This window comes from Artemia sp. Qi Xiang Cuo, chromosome 14, assembly GCF_049724085.1.
Source record: "Artemia sp. Qi Xiang Cuo chromosome 14, ASM4972408v1, whole genome shotgun sequence".
Lineage (NCBI taxonomy): Eukaryota > Metazoa > Arthropoda > Branchiopoda > Anostraca > Artemiidae > Artemia > Artemia sp. Qi Xiang Cuo.
Window position 1 is genome coordinate 10,232,456 of NC_142807.1, and position 17,669 is coordinate 10,250,124.

Below are 17,669 nucleotides of genomic sequence, written 5' to 3' on the forward strand. Positions count from 1 at the left end.
ATATATATATATATATATATATATATATATATATATATATATATATATATATAAACTTTTCTTACACTTTACTTTTTATTCTTGAAATATTTTCTTATTATCCCTATCTTCTAGAACCATCAAAAGTAAAATATGAGCCTGGAACAGTTTACACATATGACTATGTTGCTGATAGCATAACATCACTGCAAGAGGTGAATGATGGAAGTTCTCAGTTGAGAATTACTGCAAATGTTGATATTCAAGTTGAAACAGAGTGTGAACTTATTCTAAGGGTAAATATTTTTTGTTTTTTTTTATAATATATATTGTAGAGCAAGCGTAGAAAGTACAACTTACTTTTATTTATTGAAGTGGCAAATCCAATATAAACTTATGTGAACTTGTCTTAAGTCTAAGATGAACTCACGGACTTCTGGGCCAAACTAACTAAAAAACGTATATACACAAGAGAGGTAAACTTGCCTCCTTTGCAAGCCAGTGTTTACATGAGCCAATCAAGCCAATAGAACCGAAAAAGAAAATTTATAGTATCCATAAATTAAAAATCAATCAGAAAGATTCAACTAGCCCATGAAATGACTCGCACAGAATATTGATACGAAGCCAACATATTTTCTCTTGAAAAACTAATACATTTGAAACAAAATTAAAAGTAGGCTAGTGTCAATAAGAGAATATATATATATTTGTAACACAAAATATATACAATAATGAAAAAATGTGACAAAAGGATTAACCAGTAGGAAAAAGTAGAAGAATTACAAATGATAATGAAAATTTAGGACTGTATCAAACTTTGACATGTATAAATAAATTGAGGCTTAAACCATGAATAAATTGAGGCTTATAAATTGAGGCTTAAACCTGAATGGGACACCCAATTCAGAAAATAGATAGAGGGGAAATGTAGTTCTTTTATAAATTTGTTTCTTTTTGCTTTTTTTCATTTTAAGATAAAAGGTACTTTAATCATTTTTTTTTCAATGAAAATACTAAAAAACTGCATTTTTTTAAATCTAGAGGAAAATTGCCCGTTTGACCCCCCCCCCCCCCAATTTATAGCTAAGTAATAATCGAAAGTTTTATATTCACTAAAAACAACTCACTTTAAAACCACAACTATGAGTTAAAAAAGGAATATAAAAGGCAGAAACTGGCTTTTGAAAGTATGAAACAATAAAACACAACCATCCAAAGAAGCAATATATTTTTATTTTGAAAGGTTTGAAACAACTAACCCATAATTTTGAATTTGTAAAGATACAGTTAATGTCAAGAGGCTGTAAAGACTACGGTAAATTGAAGAGTTCAAAGAACAAAATACCCTTTGAGTACTCAGAGAACACTAAAAAAGTTCAAAGAACACTTTGATTGCAAAAACTTGACGGATGTGTTTTTTTTTTTTTTTATTTGTTGTTCCTGTCTTTTTTATATGTATTATTTTTCTATGTTTTTGCCGAGTGTATATAAAAATACCTTTCGTAATAGTTGTTAATATTTGAAAAAATGTGATATTTTAATGTCAAATTAGACAAAAAGTAATACTCAATTAAAAAATCGTGTTTATGTGTGCATTGTAATGTGCAATAAAAAAAGGGGGGCTGCTGCTAGATAAAGAAACAAAAAAGAGAAAAATGTCCGTTTCAGAAATAAGAAGAGACAAAATGTTAAAAAAGTAAAAAAAAAAAACAAAAACAATTATAAGCAACAAAAAATATACATTTTCACTTCTAGGTAAAAAACTCTGTCTTGCTAGAGTTGAACTCTGGTTATCTAGTTCCATCTCCAAGTTCAAATGAGTTTGGCAAATTGCTTGGAGAGCATCCTCTTCGTTTCTCTTATCAGGATGGTGTGATTGAATCCATATGTGCTGCACCAGAGCTTCCATGGATACTCAACGTAAAGAGAGGCATATTGTCATCATTACAAAACTCAATGACAGATTTCACCAGCTCTCAGACGGTACTTGAGGTAAGAAAGTTGACATTTTGGTCTATGAACCCTCAATTATCCTTCAAGTGTCCTAAAATAAAAAATGTATATATATATATGTATATATATATATATATATATATATATATATATATATATATATATATATATATATATATATATATATATATATATATATATATATATATATATATACATATATATATATATGATGTATATATTAAAAAATATAAATATATAATTATATTTATTTATTACTTTCAATACATTTTCTGTTTATTTATTTATTTTTTGTATGTTTTTTTTTTCAGTATAAATATCTTTTGTATTAATTATAACACTTTAGTTTATCTGCTGATAACGGTCACTGCATATGTAATCAAGATGTCCAGAACGTTTTTTTTATCTGTTTCACTCTCTAATAAAAGGACTTATCCTAATTTGAACTTTTATTCGTTCGTCATAGAATGGCAGTGTAATATTTGTAATATTTTTTTTTCAAAGGCTATAAAAACTAAAGGCTATGAAATATATTTTTATTTTGAAAGGCTAGAAAAAACTAACCTATAAGTTTGAGTTTGTAAAAATACAGTAGATGTCAAGAGAATTTAAAGATTATGGTTAATTGAGTTCAAAGAACAAAAAATCCTATGAGTACTCAAAGAACACTCAAAAAAGTTCAAAGAACACTTTGATTGCAAAAACTTGGCTGATGTGTTTTATTTTTATATTTGTTGTTTCTGTCTTTTTTATATGTATTATATTTCTGTGCTGTTCCTGTGTGTACATCAAAACACCTTTCGTAATAGTGGCTAATATTTGAAAAAATGTGATATTTTAATATCGAACTTAGAAAAAAATACTTAATTAAAAAACTGTGTTTATTTTTGCATTCTAATGCGCAATAAAAAGAAGGGTGCCAAGCTTGGCAGTGCAATCTTCGAAAAAATAATTATAAAAAGAAGACAAAGGATGCAGCAGTAACCAATTGTAAACTAGTTTTATACATCAACTCTACTACTGAAGTTCTGGATTCATCATTGATGTTAGGTCATTTCTTAGGTCATCATTGGTGTTAGGTCATTGGTGTCATCTCTGTGTTTATGCTTTTGTTGAACCAATATTAAGTTCTTATGCAAATTTGGTAGACAAAAACATTTTACTGCGCATGGTCCAAATTTTAAATAGCCTACTGCGTGTCATTTTCTTCTTAAAGCAGAACCAGAGGCTCGGATGGAGTAGTAAGATATTTTTATAATTTTTGGCTTGGCAGCTACAAAGAACCAGGGCTGCTGTGTCCTGTTGTGGGACAGTGGATTTGACCTTAGTTTGGTAATACTGGACCAGGAGATCGAACCTTGGTGTAGGAATACACTGCAGGACTGAAGCAGGTACCTTAGGTGTCAGGAAGCGTCGCTACTCCGATTACTACTATTACTTCAGGGCAACTTGTAAAATGCAGTGTTTCACTTTGGCTTAATGATTGTAAACCTATTTTCTCGTTATTATATCTACTTCTCATATTTTTAGTATTTGCTATTTTTACATTTACTCTCATAATAATGTGAATATGCTTTAAATTATTTTACTTATTTATATATTTGTTCCAATTAGGCTGATGTCACTGGCTATTGTGAAACCAACTACACAAAAATCAGCTCAAGTACTATTCGTAAAACGAAGAATTTGCTTGGTTGCTCAGGTCGCCACGCTCACCAGCATACAAGGCTAACAACGGTACCATACAATACCATGTCATCTGTTCAATCCTTGCCCTTGCTCAGGTAACGAAAATGGATTTTTGAACTCCTTCCTAATTTGGACTCATTTTTTTTTCTCTTTTTCAATGTTTTCCAGGAGTATCAGTTTGCTTTAGCCCTGTTTTTTTCTTCTTTTTTTTCTATGCCGCCTGTTTTCAATTTATTATGAATGTATCATTACATTTTGGAAGTTTGCGTCAGAGCCTTAAGCCAGAGCCTAGAGTATTTTATCTGAACTTAAGTTTTGTAGCCTATATTTGAGACGACAATCTGAAGTTATTGAGCTATGTTTGCTCAATATTTTTTTTAATTTGTGCTATGTTTCTGCTTCCCAGCAGAAAACTTCTTTAGCAGGTAAGTGCGAGTTTCAAACCCAAGTTAACCTAAAATTTAAAGTTGCTTGAGATATGATAGACCCTCCTTACTTTTTTATAGCTCCTTACCACCCTCGTTACGGAATTTACCTCCGTAATTACGTAATTACCTAACGTAATTAGACCTTCCTTACGTAATTTAATATGAGTATCACCAATCCCCTATCTAGAACATGTCTACGGTGGATAGAATTTACAAATATATACGCAAAACGTAAGCTGTTCTCAATTTTTTTTATAGAATTATATATGAAACATTAACTGAGAATGGGTTAATTCTATTTCCTTAACTTACATTTTAATTTTTAATATAATGATCTTTTGTTACTTAAAAGCTTCTGAAGATCGGGAATATGAAGCCAGAAGACGTATTAATATAATATTGTAATGGCATGTTAAGAAATTGATAGGAGGTATTCACAGTGGGCTTGTCCAAGTTAAAGGTAGGAATGGCACCTAAATTAATAGTAGGAAAAGTGTTAAGGGAGAAGGACAGAATAATTAGGAATGTCAAACGTGACAAATTGTTGGAAATGATACAGAAATGAATAAAAAATTGTGGCATTTTCGAGGTTAAGGTTTACTTTGTGAAGTGGAGTTAGAGACAGCATTAGAAAAATTAAAATAGTAAGGCCTAAGGTGCTGATAGTGTGGTAAACGGGTTTTTGAGATATGGGGGTTCTGAAATTTGAGATAAATTAGTTTTTTCTTCGTTTGTTTTGCTGAGGACGGCCCTTGGATATAGGATCGAAATATTCATTCAAAGTTGCGTTCCACTGTCTTGTATAAAAATTTCCCTGTTGTTCTACTTATTGTTTATGATTTTTACACATGTTTCGTTTTTAGAGAGAGATGTACTTATTAAACCAAAAAAAACAACATCAATGTTAACAGCCACCCCGAGAAGTAAAAAAAAAACTTTTCCAAGGGGGCGGTTAAAATACACTAAAAAACAATACAGGATTAAATAAGTTATAAAACAATTAATACACACCACACATCCTAATCGGAACCACAAACCTTACAACTAAACAAAGTCAACTTTACTGTTAAAATCATATCCCGAGAGGCCATAATATATTGTTCAATTATTTATTTACAGACAACTTTTTTATTTTAACTGTTGTTTTGCTGTCTTTGTTGTTTCTTTGTTTTCCTTACGTTTACTGTACATATATAGCGAATTCGGCTCTATTGAAGCTTGTGATAGTCTTTTGAAAATAAATATTGTCCTACTTTTATTAGAAAGGTGATAAGAGTGAGTGGGATAATTGTAGGGGCATTAGTTTGGTTTCTGTGGGGAAGTAGCCTAGATTGAAGATACTTATTAGGCCAAGAGGTTTTGTGGATAAGGTCTTAAGGGAAAAACGCTTTGGTTTTAGTAAGGGAAGGGGATGTGTAGACTTAAGGGAAGAACGCTTTGGTTTTTAGTGAGGGGAGGAGATGTGTAGACCAAATTTTCACTCTTAGGTTAATAATTGGGAAGTGTTTGACTCATCATGCTCCTTTTGTCCTCACTCTTAAAGATTATGAACTGGCATTTGATTCAGTCGATCAAAGAACTTTGGCGAAGGACAGGGGTGTATCAGATAAGCATATTAAAGTGATTAGTAGCTATTTGCGAGAACAATATTGCTGTAGTTTAGGTAGTTACATAGGGTTGTGTCGTATACCCGTTTTTATGAACAATTTCTGTGGTCTTTGTCCTACGGAAAACGGCAAAGGCTATGAGAAAGTATCAAATCAAATGGGAAGGAATTTCATAACTTGGACCCTTCCTCTGGTGGTTTTGGGGGGATATGTCATCTCCAAGGACCTTTCAACTATACTGAACAAAATGGCTATCAAAATTTTTATCAGACAACTTCTAGGAAAAAGGGCGTAGGAGGGGGGGCTAATTGTCCTCCAAATTTTTTGGTCACTTACAGACCAAAAGAAGAGTACTAGAACTTTTAATTTCCGTTCAAATGAGGCCTATCCTGATATTCTAAGACCATTGGTTCGATACGATCACCACCAGAAAAAACAAGAACAAATAAACATGCATCCGTGATCTTTCTTCACGCCAAAAAATACAACATTCCATATTTTTGCAGATAAGAGCTTGGAACCTCTATAGTAGGGTTCTCTGATACGCTTAATCTATTGGTGTGATTTTCATTAATATTTTTTGGCGTTTAGGGGGTGTTTTCCTCTTTTTCAAAAATCCAGAAAATTTTCTCAGGCCTATAGCCTTTGATGGGTGACACTAAACTAAATGAATATTATATATTCGGAATCAGCATAATAATCCAATGCTTCTGATATATTTATTGGTGTAAAAATTCCGTTTTTTAGAGTTTCGGTTACTACTGAGCCGCGTCGCTCCTTACTTACAGTTCGTTACCACGAACTGTTTGAACACCGTTCATTTGGGGCCAGAAGAAGAAAATAAAGAATTAGAAGTAGAAAATATTTTTTTTTACGAAAATATTCCGCAAGATATAGCCTATATCGTTTCAAAAGTTTTGGGGTTTTGACAACTACAGCGTATCATTTATGTTGAAAAAAAAAACAAAAAAACACAAAACAAAAAAAAAGTGCTTTTCTACAAAACTTTAGTTAGAAAAGCCAATCAAATGTTGCTACACCACATCAGGTTACCAAGGCAACGTCATTCTAGGTACCATTGCTTTTCACGCTACTGTTTTCTAACTAAGTTATTTATTTCATTTCAGTTATTTATTTATTTCATATTTTTTTATTCATATATATCATTTATAAGTTTCTTCATAACTACTAGTTTTATTATGAGAGTTATTTATTTTCAGTTAATTACGGGAGTTATTTATTTCATATTTATTTCAGATCTGATCAAAGCTGCGAGCAGAAATTCCTAGATGGTCACCTACAAAAAGCGGACTGCGCAGAATCTCATGTATTTCAACCATTCACTGGCCAGAGGGGTGGGGCTGAAACTAAAATCCACCAGTCTCTTACGTATAAAAACAAAGAAGAGACTAATTTACCATTCCCTGATATTACTTTTGAAAGAAGTTCCTTGATATATAAGCCACATGGTGGAAATAGAGTTAATGAAGGGAGTCCAAAACAAGTGATAGCGGTTTTAAAGGATTTGGTTAAAAACAGTGAGGAGTCATTAACAAACGATGTAACTGGACAATTTGATGTTTTAATTAAAGAGCTGAAAAAGATGACTTATGCGCAGATTTCTAAAATTTATTACAGCTTGGATGATAAAAAAGCAAGGTATGTCAAAGCCGGATTTTAATTATGTATTAAAAAACATAAGAAAATAAAAAGAACCGAATCATACTTTTGGTATTAAATAGGACCCCCAGAAAAAGAGGGGGAAAAGGGAAAGTCTCTATACCAGAAAAAACTTCATTTTCTTTTTAAATTAAAGCAATAGATAACAGTTAGAATATATGTCTGGTCATAGCAACAGTTATGAAATCTGACTAAAAAAAAAGTTTCATTACAGCGTAAAAGAAATTACATTACAACGTTGTCCAACGTTGCTCAACGTTGCTCAAAAGTGTAAAATGTTGGGCAACGAGAAGATCGATCAAGTGGATAGCTTCACTTAGCTAGGTAGTATTATTAGTAAAGATATATACGAGTGCTACACTAGTGCTATACTAGTGCTAGTATTCAAATTCGGCAACCATGCTGTGAAAGAATTTTTTTAATTAAATTCTATTCTATGCAAATTTTATGATGGTGGGCGCAGTGGATATGTTAAAAATAAAAAAAAACAAGACCAGGGTGTTCTTTTTCGCAGTTTTTTTTTTCTTCAAATTTGTTCTATTCAGTTAAATCCGACAAATAACAAAAATCGTTCAGTCAGTAAAATCACTAATCCCACAAAGGCTCCATAGCCTGTAAAGGAGGGGGATCATGAAACAGTTGAAAAGAGTTTGGAAGAATAGGTCTATATGTCTGAAAACTGATATAAGAATATTAGAAGCGACAGTGGTGACATTGGTCAAGTATGGTTCTGACACGTGGGCGCTCTGAAAAACTGAGGATGATTTGTTAGATCTTTTCCAGAGGAATTGCCTAAGAATTCTTTTGGGTACCCGTCTGACTGGCCGTATTTCAAACAGTAAACTGTACAAAAAATGGGGTTCTATCCTGCTTTCTAGGGCTATAATAAAAGAAAGGTTGGGATGGCTAGGACACGTTCTGCGGAGGAAGGATGACAGATTGCCAAATATTGTGCTTTTCGGCCAACCGTCTAGGTCTAAACGGAAAACAGGTAGGACGATGTCATGAAGTTGGAACTTAATTGAAATTGGAACTTCTTGGGAGGGTGTAAAGAGGGTGGCTTTGAATTTATTGGGGTTCAGGAGGAGCGTGCGTAGCTGTTTTTACCTCAGGTGGATTTGGAGATAATGATGGTCGTCCGGAGTTAGTTCCCATGCAAATGGGTGCATGAAGAACAACCTCCACGTGCCTCTGGATACCTGGCTAGCCACCAGAGAACCAAATGCATCTAGGGGTGGTTTGGTTGGCAGCCCTCCTCCTGAAACTTCTATTGCTACGAATGGAACCAGAAATTCAGCCTTGGATATATCATCTCAAACCCCGTCTCGACCTCGGACCGCCCACGGATGATTCCCTCTGAATATGGTTGACCAAGGTGGTATCAATGTGGCCACCTGGAATGTTCTGACACTGAACCAACCTGGTTCAAAGCTTCTATTAGCCAGAGAATTAAAGAAATATAAAGTTACAATTGCTGGAATCACTGAAACACATCTATCTGGTGATGCTGAGGAGAACATTGGTGAAAGGCGCACACTGCTTTGGTCTGGGGGTCACCACAAGCGAGGAGGCGTTGGCCTAGTGCTGAACAGTACCGCACGCAAGGCCCTTCTGTCATTCACACCAGTTACACCCAGGCTCCTGAGAGCAAGGCTTGATGGTAAACATGGAAAAATAGCCACAATCACCTGTTATGCCCCCACAAATGAAGCCCAGGAAGAAGATAAGGATGACTTCTATACCCTTTTAAGTTCTGAGCTCTCGTCAGTACCTACCTCATCTTTCTAGGAGATATGAATGCTAGCATTTCAAATGAGTCTGGCCTTTGGGATTTCGCTGTTGGACCCGTAACAGTAGATAGCCTAAACGACAACGGAGAGAGAATGTTGAACTGCTGTCTCGCCCACAATCTTACCATTGCAAACACTTGGTTTCAGAGACCCAATATAGCCAAGTACACCTGGTATAGTAATGATGAATCAACGAAGAAGATGGTCAACTACATCCTCATACGCCGGCGATGGCTGTCTTCTGTGCAGAATTGTCGCACCTACCGAGGCGTCGAACTTGGGAACACTGACCATCGTCTTGTTGCAGCCAAAATCCGGCTTCGCCTGAAAGCTACAAAAACCAGCCAGAAACCTCGGAAAATTGATACCTATCGTATCCGGCAAGACCTAGCTTTGGCTAAGCAGTATCAGGCCGAAATATCCAAAAAATTTGAGGTTCTTACGCAATGCGATGATAGTGAAGGTGTATGGATGGTCTTCAAAGAGACTGCTCTTGCAGCTGCAACTAGGGCTGCTGGAATGAAACAGCGTAAGCAAAAAGACTGGATCAGCAACGAGTCCCTCGCCATTATTGATCGCAGACGGGAACCCCGCCTTCGCGGGGACATGACAGCGTATAGGCAATTAAATAAGGAGCGTAACATCATGCTGCACAAAGACCGTAAGACCTTTATTGACAAAAAAGCACGCGAGCTCTAAGAGGCCGCCAAAAAAAAAGGACATCGGAGCCACATATAAGATCCTCCGTGAGCTCTCAGGTCAATACACTCAAACTACATCGTTTCTCCATAACGCCAGTTCCGAAAACATTTACGACAAATCACAGTGCTTTCGCCTGTGGGAGCAACACTTCGAGAAGCTACTGAACTCAGACCCACCTGACCAAATTGACGACGAGATTACTGCTGTGGCTGAGAATGCTACACCTGCCCCTGATGGCACTGAATTTACAGCAGAAGAAATTAAAGGAGTAGCACGAAAGCTGAAGAACAGCAAAGCGCTGGGAGTATGTGGCCTGACATCAGAACTCCTTAAAAATGGCGATCCATCCTTGACCCTCTGGCTACAAGGGCTGTTCAATACTGTGTGGCGCTCTGAAATAATACCATCAGACTGGAAGACCGGCTTACTTGTGCCAGTCTACAAGAGGAAAGACTCTCGGTACCCGGCAAACTCTTCACCATGCTGCTCCTCAAGCGGGCAACAAAGTACCTCCATCCCCATCGTCGCCACCAGCAAGCTGGATTCAGAGAAAACTAGAATATAAAAGGAAAGCATACATTGTCTTCGTCGATTTTCCATCTGCTTTCGACACGGTCGACAGACAGTCACTGTGGTTGATCCTTCAATCTGCTGGTGTACCTAAGAAAATTGTCAATCTGTTCAAAGAACTACACAATAAGACCAAAAGTGCTGTTCTTGTAAATGGCCAGCTCTCATCACATTTTCAAATTAGAAATGGTGTTCGGCAAGGCTGCGCTGCTGCTCCCGAACTCTTAAACTGTGTCATGGACCATGTTCTCAACACAACACTGCTGGCGCATCCGTTTGGAATCCATTTCGCTGGAAGAGTTCTGGCTGATGTCGACTTCGCTGACGATGTTGCATTGGTATGTGAAAATCTTACTGACATCAAAACCACCCTGGAAACCCTGGCATCTTTTTCAGGAAAACTTGGTTTAAATGTAAACTGGACCAAGACCAAATTATTACCTGTGGACAAGACACCATGCAGCCCTCTGACAACTATAGAAGTTTCTGGCCAAGATGTTGAGATAGTCAAGCAGTTCACCTAAATTGGTTCAATTGTTTGCTCAAATGGAAATCTAGATGCAGAGATATCAGCAAGGCGAACGCCGTTTTCGGCCGCTTATTAAGAACAATATTCCACAAACCTCAGATCAGCCGTCTCACGAAAGCTCGTATCTACTCTGCCTCAGTAGCAAGCGTCGTGTTGTACATGTTAGAGACTTGGCCTTTGACGCAGCCGCAGATCATGAAGGTAGATGCTGTCCTGACAAAACACCTCTGCAAAATTGAACACGTTAGGTGGCTCGACAGGGTACGGAACATGGATATCCTCCGCTCCTTTAAGTTACCACCCATGTCTGAACAGCTTGAGTCCCGCTCGCTGCGTTGGTACGATCATTTACTACGCCTACCCACTGAAACACCTGCTCGAGTTATATTTGACTTCGATCCAACTACAAACGACTGGAAACGCCCCAGAGGTAGACCACGTATGAGATGGGGGGATATCATCCGCGATCGACTCACGAAGTGGGGCATTGACCCGAGTGAAGCTCCTACCCTGGGCCAAAACAGACCACTCTGGAGACGACTAACGGCACTGACGTCTGGTTCCCTCTACGATGGCGACGCTGCCGAGCAAGAGCTTTGAGTCAAGTAAGTCAAAGATTTGTGCTGCGGTGAGTTATTAGTAGTAGTAGTAGTAGTAGTAGTAGTAGTAAAAAAAAAGGTATAAAACAGTTACCAACCCTAAGAGCATTGCTTCTCTTTTTTATATTAAATTTTTTAAATAATCCCCCCTTTTTTTTAACACCACCCATTTTTAAAACAGCCCGTGACTGAAAAATGTTAAGTTGTCAGCTGAATGAAAAGATTGTTTTTGCACGTTCCAATCACTAATGAATAAATATAATATATGTTTATAATGTATTAATGAATAAATATCCACTCAATAGATCCACTCAAAAATTTCATTTCTTTTGTGCAGCTCCATGGAAAATGGAACAAACGAATTACCATATTGGTTGTAACCGAAAATAGTTCCGTTATATTCGTAATAGTTCTTGAAAAATTCGTAACCAATTGAGACTTCTTTTTTAAAAGTTTAAAGCTTACTATTTCACTTGGAGAGTTTCTGTCTCTTGATCGTCTTTCACTGGTTTCTTTCACGGAATCAGAGGCAGTCTTAGGGAAGAGACACAGGGGACACTTGCTCCGGGCGAAGAAATTTTAGGGGGAAAATTTCAAAAAAATAATCTAACGGTTATAATCATTTCGTAATTTTTGAAATTTTAGTTTTATTAAAATAAAGTAGACGTCGCAGTTGGTAGTAAGTATAAGCAAGTTGAATCCAAAATTTTCATTTTCCCCATATCTTCATCACCATTCCTTGAACATGGAAGTAAGTAGACTATTAATTAATTCAGACAAATTTCAATAAATGGAAAATTTTGTCAATAAATCAAAATTTTTTAAAATCAAGATTTTGCCCCAGGCGAAACCTGCTCCAAAGTTTTGGACTGAGTGGTTCCCAAATAGTATTATATTTCCGGATTGTACAAATTATTGTGTAGCATTTTACAAAACAATCCAATGCCAATAGGTTCCATAATACAAATGTCCTTATTATCCATAGCGTACCCTTAGATGGGTCATATATCTTTAGCATTCTGACGACAACTATGCCTCTTGGTAAATATTGCCCTGAAAGCGGCTATAAATTTATTTTGACATTTTGCTTCTTTTTTCATTTTGGCCTCTGATCTGGAAAATACCATGGAAAAAGTAGAGAGTTATTTTTTTTATTATAATGATTCCGATCTTTCATAATATTAATTAAAAACCCTTTCCCCGAAACAAGTTTTTCAAAGAAAAGTAATGAGCTCAATTAGGCCAAGAATGAGCAAAAATAAGGCCAAATAATCTTCCAAGTGTAAAACTACCACAAAATCACTATCAATAAATAAATGAAACTCAAAACGAAGAGAAATTACATTAAATGGCCGAGTCAAACTCAACTTCTCAAGCCTTCTCAACCCCCATGCCTTCTCAAGACCAGAACACAACTTGCGCTTTACTGAAAATAAAATACATTTGAAATGTTTTCATTTTTCTTACTTTCATAAACAAAAAATTATCAAAACTTTAAGGAACAAATATTATATGCCAAAATCAAATTGACAATCCACAGTCATTTTTTTTTTTCAGTAAAGCGCAGATTGTGTTCTGGTCTTGAGAAGGCATGGGGTTTTGATGTATACGACACTTCTGATTACCAATCTAATGAGCCCCCTCCCGAAATTCATACGATCCCCCTTTATGCATAAACCTTATATCCCCCAGGGCATAACTTACAATCCTGAAAGCTGTAGAGGGGCTGTCATCCTCAAATACATAATTTCCGGACATTTCAACTACGTTGAACAAATTAGCTATCTCAAAATTTTGATTGGATGTGTTTGGGGAAATAGTTGGTGTGGTAGGGGGGTTAGTTTCCCTTCAATCACTTTCGACTTTTAAAAAGCGCACTAGCCCTTTCAATTTCTAATCGAATGAGATGAGCTTTTTTCGAAGTTTCTACGACAACAAATGGCCTTCTCAAAATTTCTATCAGCTGCATTTCGGGAAAATACAAGGTGTGGGTGAAGGGGGGGGGGGTGTATCCACCCTCCGATCACTCTGAATCTTAAAAAGGGCAGTAGAACACTTCTGATTACCAATCACCCTTTCTATATATACCTTATATGCCCCCAGGGCATAACTTGCAACCCTTGCCCTGAAAGCTGCAGGGGGGCGGTCATCCTTAAATACATAATTTCCGGACCTTTCAACTACGTTGAACAAATTAGCAATCTCAAAATTTTGATTGGATGTGTTTGAGAAAAAAGTGGGTGTGGGAGGGGGGTTAGTTGCCCTCCAGTTAATTTTGACTATTAAAAAGGGCACTAGCCCTTTCAATTTCTAATCGAATGAGCCCTTTTAGAAGTTTCTACGACAAATCCTTCGATACGAAGTTCCCCGGTCTAACCCCCCCCCCCCCAAAAAATAAAATAAAAATTAATACATTGTGCCAACATTACCCTTTACTTAGGCAACGCTATTGCACTGCCTATGATCAACACAGTTTTGCTTGAGACCCGAGTTATAAAAATAATTTCGAGTAAGTAACAACAATCTTCCTTTTTTGATATTAGCCTTTTGATGTCTTGATTTTGGTATTTGCTTTCTTGATCTTTTTTCGATATTTGCTTTCTTGATCTTTTTTTGATATTTGCTTCCTTGATCTTTTTCGATATTTGCCTTTGGCGTTCTTGATGTACTTGAATCTTTATTTTGCCTTCATAATAGTAAGCTGAAAACCTCCATTTTTTGTATTTTTTTTTCTTTTACAAAGACTAATTTCTTCAAAGATTTGGCAAATTTTCGTAGCTCTTTACCTGGTTCAAGAGGGGTGATTGCACGTAAATTATTTGGGTGGTCAGAAACCTTTCTAATATCGTTGGCTTTCTCGAAAGTCCTAATATATATATATATATATATATATATATATATATATATATATATATATATATATATATATATATATATATATATATATATATATATATATATATATATATATATATATATATATATATATATATATATATACATATAAATATATATATATATATATATATATATATATAAATATATATATATATATATATATATATATATATATATATATATATATATATATATATATAGTATATGATATATATATATATATATATATATATATATATATATATATATATATATATATATATATAAAAAAATATATATATATATATATATATATATATACATATATATATATATATATATATATATATATATATATATATATATATATATATATATATATATATATATATATATATATATATATATATATATATATATATATATATATATATATATATATATATATAAATAATTTCTTAGACCACACTGCTTTTCCATTAAAAACAAAAATATTTTTAAACAAGAAAAACGGGTTTTAATTTTCTATAAAGCAGTAAAATACAAAACAATTAATTATGCACAAAAGCTCCGAATATTTCGGCCCCACATCCGGGAGCCTTTGTCAACGGAAAAAAAAAAAAAAAATAAAAAAAACTTAACTTACATCACAATAAAACATACTAAACACATAAAGAGAAAGAAAAAACAACAAAAGAAAAAATATAAATAAATAAGAAATAAAACTCACATATTAATTAAACACTTCGATGCACTGAATGTCTATAATGATTCAACTCGGCTCCTCCCAGTATATAAATGGAAATATATTAAATAAACACTTCCATGCACTGAATGTCTATAATGATTCAACTCGCCTCCTCCCAGTATATAAATGGAAATCTATCAAAAATGAAGAATATATTTATACTTAGACCAAAACAATAAAAGGTCAACTAACCCCCCGGCCCATAACCCCTAATTAAATTTCACAAGTTCATCAACCAATTTATGAATTATAAATTGAATGGATTCGTTTGGTTGCAAGCTTAGCTGCAGTTCGTTTACTTTTCTCATCATTTAACCCATTCTGAACTTTGTTCGCACGGTCATCTTTCGTTTCAGAAATATTATTAAAATAAGTACTGGTTGAATATCTTGCCTGCATTTTAATTAAATTATTATAAATTGAATTGATCCCAAATTCCCCTTCCTCTCTATTTATACTAGAACCCCCATATATTATCTTTTTTTTTTCTATGATTTCCCTGAAGCTTTGTAAAAGTCCTACCCACGTATCTACTATTTTTGTTTGATCAAATAAAATACTGTGATGAGGAAAATTATAAAGATGTTCTGCAACATCTATATATATATATATATATATATATATATATATATATATATATATATATATATATATATATATATATATATATATATATATATATATATATATATATATATATATATATATATATATATATATATATATATATATATATATATATATATATATATATATATATATATATATATATATATATATATATATATATATATATATATATATTGCATTGTATCTATTTCAGAGCGTTTCTTACGGATGCACTACCAAGTGTAAGAACTGCGGCAGCTTTTGCAATGCTAAGAGATCTAGTTCAAGATAAGGTGTTGACTGAGACCGAACAAGCAATCTGGCTGACCTCTCTTGCCTTTAATACTAAGCCAAGCATCGATATGATAGTTGCTGTAGCTGTAAGTTTTATTTTATGAATTGGCTAAGCAACTCGACAGAGACAATATATTCACATAGTGAGGTAAATCAAAATACACTATCTGATGCCAGATCGTAAGAATATCATATCTCCAATATCTCAGGAACAGTTTGGGAGAGGGGGGGGTCGAATTTGAGCTTTCAGAGTTTTTTGGGGGGTGGGAGGATCTAAGTGGACCTGGAACTTTGACTTTGGGCGAAGAGGCAGAGTAATTTCAAAATACACTATAAGATGTCCAGGTTTTGGCGTTTTTGCACGTTTTTTATTATTAGCGAATAAATTTAGAATATGTATATATAATATGTTAATGAAAAATGCATACTATATAATTGAATAAGTATTTATTCGTTAAATTTTAATAAAATGTACAAATTTTATTTAAATATATTATTTTTGTATATTTATGAATATTTTTGTTTCATTTTTGATGAACAAATTAAATTTCGGTTTGTTTTAACTTGAACTAAATTCTTATCAATGATAAGTTTTCATAAGTCTATTAAAAGTTTTATAAAAATAAATAAATAAAATTCTTTATTTGTATTTTAAGAGTGTAAAAATTATTTTTTTTAGAATTTGGTCACCGCCTCGCTCTTTACGCTGAAGTTTTTTATTGTTTTAAAAAATAAAGTTGTGAGACAGAGTCAAACTTTAGTGTAAAGAGCGAGGCGTTGAGGAGGCCACAGCCCCTTTAAAATACGGAATAATTTCTGTTCGTTTTAGGATTTAATGTCACTCCTTACTTTCACTTAAAAAAACTTGTTTTTTAATATTTAATTTCTGATCTTTTTTGAATTAATGCTGCTTTGATTTTGGCTCACCGTCCATGAATAATTAAAACGAAATTTGTATTTTAATTTTACTTTTTTTTTGGCTAAATGGCTTTCTCGAAATTTTGTTCTTACTTAACTTACGAATTAACTTACGTAACGAACTTCTATATTCGTATAATTGTATTACGTATATTAGGGATTTTGCCCCCTAGTCAATACCTCGCTCTTTATGCTAAAGTTCAAATTTTGTTTTGATTCTTTAAGAATGACCCCTTAATCACAAACGCCGTTAATTAGAATAAATAGCTCTGAATAGCTCTGATGAAAGTACAAAAAAAAACTGATGAAAGTACAAAAAAAAAAAAAAAAAAAAAAACTAGGGGGCGAACCCAATCATGTACGTAATAGTTTCTGTTCGTTTTAAGTTTTAATGTTTCTCCTTACTTTCAATTGAAAAAACTGTTGTTTTTCTTATTTAATTTCTGATCTTTTTTTAAATAATGCTGGGAAATATGGCGCCCCCTTCATAGCAATGTCCAATCCCTCATAAAAACTTCCTCCATGGAAAGATCCTCCCACGTAACACCCGACCGACCCTCCCCCCAAATACCAGAAAAAATCCCCCTGAAAACTTCTGGATACTTCCCAATAACCAGTACTATATGTGAAGATTGGGCTAAGTTTATAACGTGCAGTTCTCCCCCCGGGGATG

The 17,669-nt window shown here is 34.1% G+C and overlaps 1 protein-coding gene across 2 annotated transcripts in view; it reads left to right on the top strand.

The window, feature by feature from the left end:
• LOC148944115 (uncharacterized) overlaps positions 1-17,669 on the top strand; it is a 285,083-nt gene that overhangs the window by 40,957 nt on the left and 226,457 nt on the right. For both annotated transcript variants that reach the window (XM_089100272.1, XM_089100273.1), the window contains exons 3-7: positions 115-275; positions 1,738-1,974; positions 3,571-3,740; positions 6,938-7,339; positions 15,999-16,164. In XM_089100272.1, the coding sequence (XP_088956398.1) occupies positions 115-275; positions 1,738-1,974; positions 3,571-3,740; positions 6,938-7,339; positions 15,999-16,164 (1,136 nt within the window). The remainder of the gene's footprint in view (positions 1-114; positions 276-1,737; positions 1,975-3,570; positions 3,741-6,937; positions 7,340-15,998; positions 16,165-17,669) is intronic.